The sequence below is a fragment of the Capra hircus genome, unplaced genomic scaffold (genome assembly GCF_001704415.2).
Source record: "Capra hircus breed San Clemente unplaced genomic scaffold, ASM170441v1, whole genome shotgun sequence".
Lineage (NCBI taxonomy): Eukaryota > Metazoa > Chordata > Mammalia > Artiodactyla > Bovidae > Capra > Capra hircus.
In genome coordinates this window covers 59,854-68,457 of record NW_017190051.1, presented here as the reverse complement: position 1 = coordinate 68,457, position 8,604 = coordinate 59,854, and the positions used below count along the sequence as shown (strand labels likewise).

Genomic DNA, 8,604 nt, shown 5'->3' with positions numbered 1-8,604 from the left:
TCCCCAGGGAGGAAAGTACCTGCCCAGGGGCCAAGGGGTGGGCACTCAGCCCCCCTGTCCTGACCTGGAAGCCAGGGGTGGGTAGGTGCCCGGTGGGGTCTGGAAGGACATGCATTGACTGGGCACCACCCCCGGGACCCTCCCACCTTTGCTGTGTTCCCTCAAACACGCCCCACCACACGCAGCACCCTAGGGCTCCCGGCAGGGGCACCTGCTGCCCGGCCCCTCCCCGCCCGGGCCTCTCTGCCCGGGACCTTGTGCCAAAGGCAGGGCTGAGGAGGTAGGGAGGTCAGTGCCTGCTGGACCGTGGGTAACCTGTACAACTTCCAAGACTGGCGATTCGAGGCGTCCCCCACCCCAGGTGGGCCTGCATGAGCCTTGGCCGAGGCGGTGACCACAAGCCTGCTGGGGGCACTTGCCCGGCCCTCCCTGGTGGCCTGGGTCCCCGGTGGCGTCCACCTCCGCGATTCTTACCCTCTGCTGCCCCCACGTGGCCACTCTCAGCACGGCCGTGAGAAGGCTGCTGAGGGCGCCCTACCCAGGGCCCCAGGTGTCTGCAGGTTGCGCCCTGCCCCTCGATCCTCTCAGGCAGAGCCACCAGCCCTGGGCAGCAGGCACCCACCTCCAACCCACAAGCCCTGGCATTTCCCCGTCTGAGACCTCTGATGGAAACCCAGCACCATCCTACCCAGGCCCCCCAGAGTGCCCATTCAATACCCTCACGAGAGGCCTGGGCCCTGTACACTCGCCTCTGGACAGTCCTGGGCAAAGGGCCCAGGGGCCTGGACCAGCTGGATGTGGCGCTACCACACTGCCTCTGGGGCTGGGCCGGAGCTGGGTGCCCAGTGTAGCACCCCGTGCTCCCTTCCGCTCCCATGACGCGGTCACCGTTCTAGATCCCACTTTACAGGCGGAGAGTCGGAGCCTTGGGACGGGCCGGTCACTCTGGGTGCCGTGCACTGCCCAGGGCGACCACTTGACTCCCGGGAACGAGGCACACCACCACAAGCATCGACACCATGGAGAGCACCAGAGCTTGTTTTCTGCCCCCATCCCAGAAGACTCAGAGTTACAAGGCTGGAGCTTAGGAGGGCTCTCTCCATGCCCAAGGCTGGACCCAGCCACAGTCTCTGGCAGCCAGCCCCCAGGGCCTGGGAATCAAGGCAGCTCGGCCCTGGGGCTCACTGCTGGGTCAGCAGGCTCACCCTGGGGGTCAGGGGCACGGGCACGGGATCCGAGGTACTGGCCTTTGCACATCAGGTGCTGGGATGTCAGGGCTCGGGAGACAGGCCTCGGGATTCAAGGGTACGGAGCCCCGGGCCTGGAGAACTAGGGTTTGGGGTATGCGGGGAACAGAGCCACAGGAACTCCCCAGTTACAGTTCGGGGTTCGGGCCTTGGGTGACAGAGCAGGGCACTTGGCTTGAAAAGCTCAGGTACCAGGTGTCCGGGTTCCACGTGTCTGGCGCTAGGAACCCGAGCATTCAAGTACTGGGGTGCAGGCTCTTGGAAGTTCGGGAGGCCGCGCTTTGGCCTCGGGGAGGCTCCGTGCATCTTGCGCCACTGGCCAAGCGTGCTTCGCTCAGGGTTGCGAACCCCAGACGGCCCTGCAACAGGGTTGCGGTCTAGCGCAGGCACGGTGGTCCATGCGCGCCCCGGGGTGGGGGTGGGGGTGCGGGGGCGTGCCCAGGAGAACCGAGGAGGAGTGGACCCGGCCTGGGAGAGAGGGGTCTCACGTGTTGCTCTTCCTGCGGCGTAGGAACCAGTAGCCAAGCCCAACCAGGGCCACCAGCCCCAGGCCTCCAAAGATGATGCCCAGCAGCACCGCGTAGCTCCGTCCTGGAGAGGCGGTGGGTTGTGAGTGTGCCCAGCCGGGTGCAGGCGTGCGCACACGCATGCGTGGGGCGGACTTGGGGCGCGGGCGCGTGGGTCGGTGGGCGGGGCTAGGCTGATTGGTGGGCGGGGTTAGGCAGTATGGGCAGGGCGAGGACTAGTGGGCGGGGCTTCTGGTGGGCGGGGTGTTCTCACCTGGCTGGCACGTGGGGGTGGGCCAGGACCAGGTGCCGTCAGCCTGGCAGGTGCTGGCCTCTGCCCCAGCCAAGCTGTAGCCGTTGTTGCAGCGGAAGCGGACAGTGGAGCCCACCAGGTACCTCTCACCCTGCTTGTGTCCGTTGGCAGGCGGGGCCAGCCAGCCACAGGACACCACTGGGGTGGGGGCGGGGCACAGACATCAGACCTGAGCTCGCCGCCCGCTGTCACCAGCCTGGGGGGCCGTGTCCCGGCGCCAGGCGCCCTCGCCCTCGCCTCCCCCGCCCCCCCACCCCTCACCGTCACCCTTACCGGGCTGCAGGCTCCGCACACGAAGCAGGTGTTGCATGTGGGCCACTCGTGAGGCGTTGCCCACGCTCAGGCTGCCGGTGGCCGCCACGTCGAATGTGCAGAAACTGTCGTCCCCACACAGGTCGGCTGCCGCACTCGCCTGGCTGGGGCTCGTGGGGCTTTCCTCGGGGAAGAGGGGCAGGAAAGTGGGGTCATGCTTAGGCTGTTTCTTGAAGTTTTCCACCAGGAACTTGGAGTCGTAGGTGAGCAGGGAGGAGGTGTTCTGCACGGCCCCTGGGAAGATAGCAGCAGGCCTGGCGGGTGGGAGGGTCTGGGGGCTCCCTGCACCTCCACCGAGCCCTCCCCAGGGCCGTGCCCCCTCCCCTCCTGCCCGTGGCCTCTTACAGTCAGCCCCGAACCGGAACAGCTCTCGAGAACTGGCACTGGGCGGCAGGACCTCCCCACTGCGCAGGGTGAAGTCGTCGGCCGGGTTGTCGTTGAGCGTCCCGAGGAGGCCCCGCGTGTGGGTCAGGAACTTCTCAGGCAGCAGGACCGCCACACTCAGGAACGGCCCTTGGAGGCTGATCTCCAGGCCGGCCTCTGACGTCAGCATAACTGATACTCTGTCCCCAGCAGCTACCGACAGGAACATGCCTGGGCACACGTGGAGGTGGGGTCAGGGTCACCCCTGTGGGTGCTGTGCTGTGACCCCACAGCCCCAGGACGCGCGGGCTAGCAGCGTGGGCTTCAGGGCCAGGAGGGCGTCCCCAGGGCCCCGCCTGCCTTGACACTCCCGCACCCCGGGCGGCGGTCCTGAGTGCCCAGGCCCTGAAAGGCGCTCCCACACCAGGGTCCTGTAAGGGGGAGACTGGCTGTTGGCCCTCATACCCTGACTCCACCCTGTGTCCCCCTTCCCTTCCTGCTAGGACCCCTAGATGGGGCCCCCACCATCCCACTCACCCTTCAGGTCCATCCAGCGCTGCTCCGCAAAGCTGAGCACCTCCTGGTTCAGCAGCACCTGCAGGACCCCCGCACCGTCCCCCAGCCGGACCTCCACCACGTCTGAGTTGGCCTCCTGGATGGCCACCGCAGTCAGCCCCGTGCCTCGGTCCTGAGAGCCTGGAATGATGGGTGCAAAATGGGGTCCACCGGGCTCAGCTTCCCCCTCCCCAGAGATGACCCTGAGCCACCCAGAGCCCCCGGGGCCTGGCCTCACCCTCGGGCGCCATCCTGGTCTGGGCCCGCGCCTGCACCCGCAAGTCAGTCAGCGCGGCCTCCAGCAGCACGTACTCGCCACGTCCATTGAATGTGAAGTTGGTGCCGTCGAAAGTGACGAAGTGTGGGTCCCCGAAAGCGGAGGCTGGAAAGATCGGAAGGTGAGGTGGGTTGTCCTGACTCTGCCCTGGGCAGTGCCCGCCCGTCCCAGCACCCACCCAGGCGAGGGGGCCGGTAGCTGCGGCAGTCGCTGGAGGGCCGTCTGTTCATGTAGCGGAAGCACTCAGGTGCCCAGAGGCAGCAGTGGTAGAAGCTGATGACGTCGTAGATCCAGTGGGAGAGGCCGGGCACGCGGGGCGGCACGCGGTAGGGGGGGGACCCCCAGTCGTGGCCGCGGTCTGGGGTGCTGCCCCCGGTGGAGTCAGCAGTCAGGAGCTGTGTGCCATCCGCCGTGTAGCAGCACTGCTGGCCGGAGTCGTACTTGGGGCTGCGGGCACAGATAGGGTCGGGGCCGCCCTGGGTCCGGCCCCGCCCTCCCCATGCCCCGCCCTCCATCTCGGGCTCACCTGGCTTGCACCGAGCGCACGCAGTGCACAGCGCCTGGGTGGTAGGTGCACACGCTGCCCCGCTCCAGGTCACAGCCGTAGTCTGTCTGCAGAGGGGCTGGCGGCTGTCACCTGCACGGGCTCGGGGCTCCACCATCCCCTACCCCTCTGGGGCCTCAGACCCCCAGCCTCACCTCCCAGGCCTCCGCCTCCCTTCCCTGTGATGCCTCGAGCACCGTGGCCCTTGCTGGTGGGGGGAGCCAGCCCTAGCCTGCCCCTCGCCCACTCCCAGTCCCTGTCTGGGGTGGGGGGCTCACGTGGAAGCGGCCGGAGTCAGCCCGGGCCTGGGCCAGGGTGCAAGGGCAGTCGGGCAGCTCCTCCAGGAACGTAGGTAGCTGGTCCTCCAGCTCCTCCCAGGCCAGGCACTGGTTTCGGGCCCAGGCCACAGGGTCCATCCGGAAGTCATCACCCAGGTGCCAGGCCAGCGCGTGCTCGTTGCTCCAGAGCGCTTGCACATCCCTGTGGGGGACGCACGCACACACGCATGCACGCTCGGGGCTGCCCTCCCTGCCCCAGCCCTGGCCCCGCCCCCGCCCCCCCCCACCCCCGCCGCCGTCCACCGTAGGGCAGCAGACAGACAGGCCCAGGGCTCGCCCTCCGGGGCGGTCCTTACTGCTCCCCTGCGCGGTGTCTGCTGTCCACAATGCGGAGGGAACCCACTTCCCATCTCTGGAAGTTCTGCGGGGCAGGTTTCGGCGTGAAGGTGAAGGAACCGGAGTTGTGGACGTTGGTAGCCAAGGAATACAGGTATGACCATGCTGCTGCCCACTCCTGGGAATATGGCTGCCCTGAGGGGGTGGGGGCGGGGGAGAAGGCCTCATCAGCCCCGGGGCCTGACCCAGGACCCCCCCGGGGCGCAGGTGGGGGTGGGTGCCATGGACAGATGGCCCCCACACGCGGGCCTGCCCTGCTGGGGGAGGGGGCCAGGCCCAGGCCTGCTAGTCCTCCAGGGCTCCGAGAGGAAGGCGTGGGGCACATCTTCCCTATTTCCAGGACAAGCCGTGTATCCAGGAACTGCGAACGTCTGCGCCTCCTCCAGCCCCGGTACCCAGGCAGCCACCCCCCACCCGTCTCCCTGTGCCACTCCAGCCAGTTGCCCTTTCCTGCCAACATCTTCCGGCTCGAAATCCCCGGCTGGATTCCCCCCACCTGGAGTCTCCTTTCTGCCTTGTCCATGAGCTCCAGGCTCCCGGTGGGGGTCAGGGGCTCGACCCCTGCAGCGGAGGGCCCGCTGCCAGCCTCACCTGTCTCCTCGTAGCCCCACAGCTCGATGGTGACGGTGTCCGAGGGCAGGGCTGAGGTGTTCCAGGTCAGGGTGAGGTTGCCCTGCGTGCCAGGAGTGCCGTAGTACTGCCAGCGGGTCTCGTTCACCAGCTGGCTCTTCTCGGAGTCCGACACTTTGCTGGGGTGCACTGGGCGGGGGGCGGGGAGGTGAGGGCTGAAAGAAGGCCTGGGGCCCAGGGCGTCCGGGGAGGAGGTCCGGGGCTCTTTGAGCTGTGGGGACCTCCCAAGGCAGTCCCTCGGGAGCCACGGTGCCCTTGTAGTAGGAAAGGTCAGGGGCTGGGAGAGGAGGGGCCCTGATCTTTGTCCCCCGGGCTGGCTCCTCCCCTGCCCTGGCCAGAGCCGACTCCCCCCTAGTCCTCCTCCCTCTGGGCTGGAACCCCCGCGTGGATGCCAGTAGGTGGAGAAAGGAGTCTGGGGAGCCCACACCCAGGGCAGGCCTCCAAAGTGACTGGTTCAACCAGATTATTGCCCAGGAGAGTCCCTGTGAGGGCACTGGGCCCAGGAGGGTGCGGCCCGGTGCCCTCCTCCCCCGCCATCCGGCCGTCACCGTCGGGCTCACCGGAGAGCCAGGTGCCCGAGCGCGGGAAGGAGCGGCCGTTGTCCATGGAGAGCGTGAACGGGATGCGGCCGGACTCGTAGAGCAGGGGAGACACGCAGTGCACTCGGCCGGAGGCGTCCACGTAGCCGCGGGTCTGGATGCTCTCCTTAAAGCTGCGAGGGGCAGAGGGGGTGGACAGGCTGGGCTGGCGGGGGCCGACCCTCTCCAAGGCTCCCAGCCTCCTCCCAGGGAACCCATCGGGCCAGTAGCCCCAGCCCTCGGTCCTGGGGCCCCACCCAGCCCGCTGGGGGTCTGGGCCCCAGCGTGCCCCCTCGGGGGCTTCCCACCTGCAGATCACACTGTCAGCGGGGTTGGACCAGTTGAGATGCTGGACCACAAAGTCCTTGCCTCCCATCATGGAGCCGGAGTAGGGCGAGATCTCCAGGCAGAAATCCCGGACATCCACGCAGCAGCTGGCCAGGCCAAAGCAGGTCGGGTGGCAGGAACATGGCCCGCTCTGGTTTCCGCAGCGCTGGGAGCAGCTCTCCTGGGCACCTGGAGGAGAGGGCACACAGGGCCGCGTCGCGCAGGGTGCCTGTCTCGCTCTCCCTGGGAGCCCCTTACAAGCAGCCCCAGGAGACAGCTGGCTGGGAACAGCGCTGACCACCATGAGGACACAGCAGAAACCCCGCAGGGCTCAGAGTCAGGGGTGGCGGTTAATTCTTAGTTCGTTGGCCTGAATGACTGGCTGGAATTGGGGGAGATCTGGGGACACGTGAAATCACTCAGTCGTGTCTGACTCTTCGCAACCGCATGGACTGTATAGCCCACCAGGCTCCTCTGTCCGTGGGATTTTCCAGGCGAGAGGACTGGAGTGGGGTGCCATTTCCTTCCCCCTCCCTGCCTGGGCAGACTGACTCTCAGCAACCAAGTCGGTGTGCTTGATGGCCACGCGTGCCTGACCCCCACCTCTCCCCCCGCCCCAATGTGGGCCGGGGAGCTGCCTCCACTTCCTAAAGCATCAGTGGACCAGAGCCTGGAAAAGGACCTCCCTGGCTCACCCAGCCTGGGGTCTGGGGATGTGGCTGCCAAGAGTCCCCTTGGAGGCCCACTAGGGGCTGGTGCCGGCTGAACTTGTCCCATCTCTCTGCTGGGCATTGCGGGCTTGCCCACCACGGGTTAAGCCCTGAAGGGAGCCCACCCCACCCTCGGGGGAGAAGGTGAGGGGTGCTCCCCTCCTTTTAGGGGACATTTCCGGCAGAGGACTCAGCCAGGCCAGGAGAGGGGAGAGGGCAGTTTGGTGGCGGGGGGGGGGGGTGCTGTGGGGAGCCGTCCCGCTGGGGCTGGCCTGGCCACGAGGCTTGGAGGGTGGAGACCGGGGGACGCTGCAGGCCCCTGTCCCATCTGGCCCGTCCCAGCTGCCCCCACCCCCACCCCGGGGCTGGTCAAGGGCCAAGCCTGGGCCTGAGCCACCACTGCAGCCCTGCCTCACGCAGTGCAGGGCCTGGCACTCAGGAGCGTCAATAAATATTTATTGACCGAGGTTGTGATGGCCTGAGGGGTGGAGCAGGAGGCTGAGTGAAGCTCTAAGTAAGACAAGCGGCAGGGGGATGTGGTGCTTCCCAGGATGGGAAGCTGGAGGGGGCTGGGGAACGGGTGAAAACCAGCCTGGCCTGGCCCGGCGGGGGTCAGGGGCCTGGCTCCGGAGCGCAGGGCCTTTCCCAGAACTTGCTCGGGCTCAGCCGCCCTGAGAGGGACCCGTGGTCCTGCCTCCAGCCGGCCAGGGGGCCCAGTGGGGCTGAGGGCTCCTCCATCAAGGCTCAGGTCTCAGTCCAAGGGCTTGGCTGCGCTCACCCTCCCCGGCGACCTCCCTCCCGGCTGCGACCGCCTTCCAGCTCCCAGCTAGCTTAGAGTAGGCATAGCCCAGAACACCCCCACCCCAATCCCGACCAGCAGCCCCTTGGCCCTGGGCTCCCCAGAATTTCTTCTTCCTCTTAGCACCCTCCAGGATGGACATGAATCTGAGCAAACTCCAGGAGATGCTGAAGGACGGGGAAGCCTGGCACGCTGCCACGCATGGGGTCGCAGAGTCAGACACGACCGAGTGACTGAACGCATCAGCCCCCAGTGTGGTCACAGACCGCCAGACGGATGGACAGGAGTCCAAGCCCAGGGAGGTTCTGCGCTGGGTCTGACTGCAGCGGGCAGACAGGGGGACGGCAGGGCAGGGCGGGGGCATACCTGCTGCAGGCCGGAGGCCCGAGCCGGGGACAGTCGCCAGCAGCAGCAGGGCCCAGGGCAGCAGGGACGGCTTCATGGTGCGGCCCGCGTCTGCAGACGGCGCAGCAGGGGCCGGAGGTGGCGGGTCAAATATTCCCCAACGCCCGGCCCCGCCCCGCGCTGCCGCCCCGCCCCGCCCCGCCCCGCCCCGCCCCGCCCGGTCCCCTCTCAAAGTCCACAGGTGCCCGAAGCGCCCGCAGGGCTCAAGCTGCCCCGTTAGCACATTCCTGGCCCTCCGGCCCCTGACCCAGGGGAGGGGACCGACATCCTGAAGCCGGACGTCCGCGGGCGGCTGCTCAGACCCCGGATCCCAGTCCCCACCCCCCGCCCCCAGGCCTGCTCCGCAGGGCCGCGCTCTCGCCCG

General features: G+C 67.9%; 1 protein-coding gene across 1 annotated transcript; it reads right to left on the bottom strand.

Moving 5' to 3' along the window:
* Positions 1-1,020: 1,020 nt before the first annotated feature.
* On the bottom strand, positions 1,021-8,310 carry SUSD2 (sushi domain containing 2). The gene is made up of 15 exons (XM_018045032.1): positions 8,202-8,310; positions 6,308-6,515; positions 5,982-6,133; positions 5,383-5,550; positions 4,752-4,926; positions 4,396-4,597; positions 4,100-4,185; positions 3,752-4,020; positions 3,535-3,678; positions 3,279-3,437; positions 2,724-2,972; positions 2,340-2,612; positions 2,028-2,204; positions 1,736-1,838; positions 1,021-1,606 (listed from the first exon to the last, which is right to left on the bottom strand). The coding sequence occupies exons 1-15, from the start codon at positions 8,275-8,277 to the stop codon at positions 1,582-1,584; spliced, it is 2,466 nt and encodes an 821-aa protein (XP_017900521.1). The 5' UTR covers positions 8,278-8,310; the 3' UTR covers positions 1,021-1,581.
* Positions 8,311-8,604: the final 294 nt, after the last annotated feature.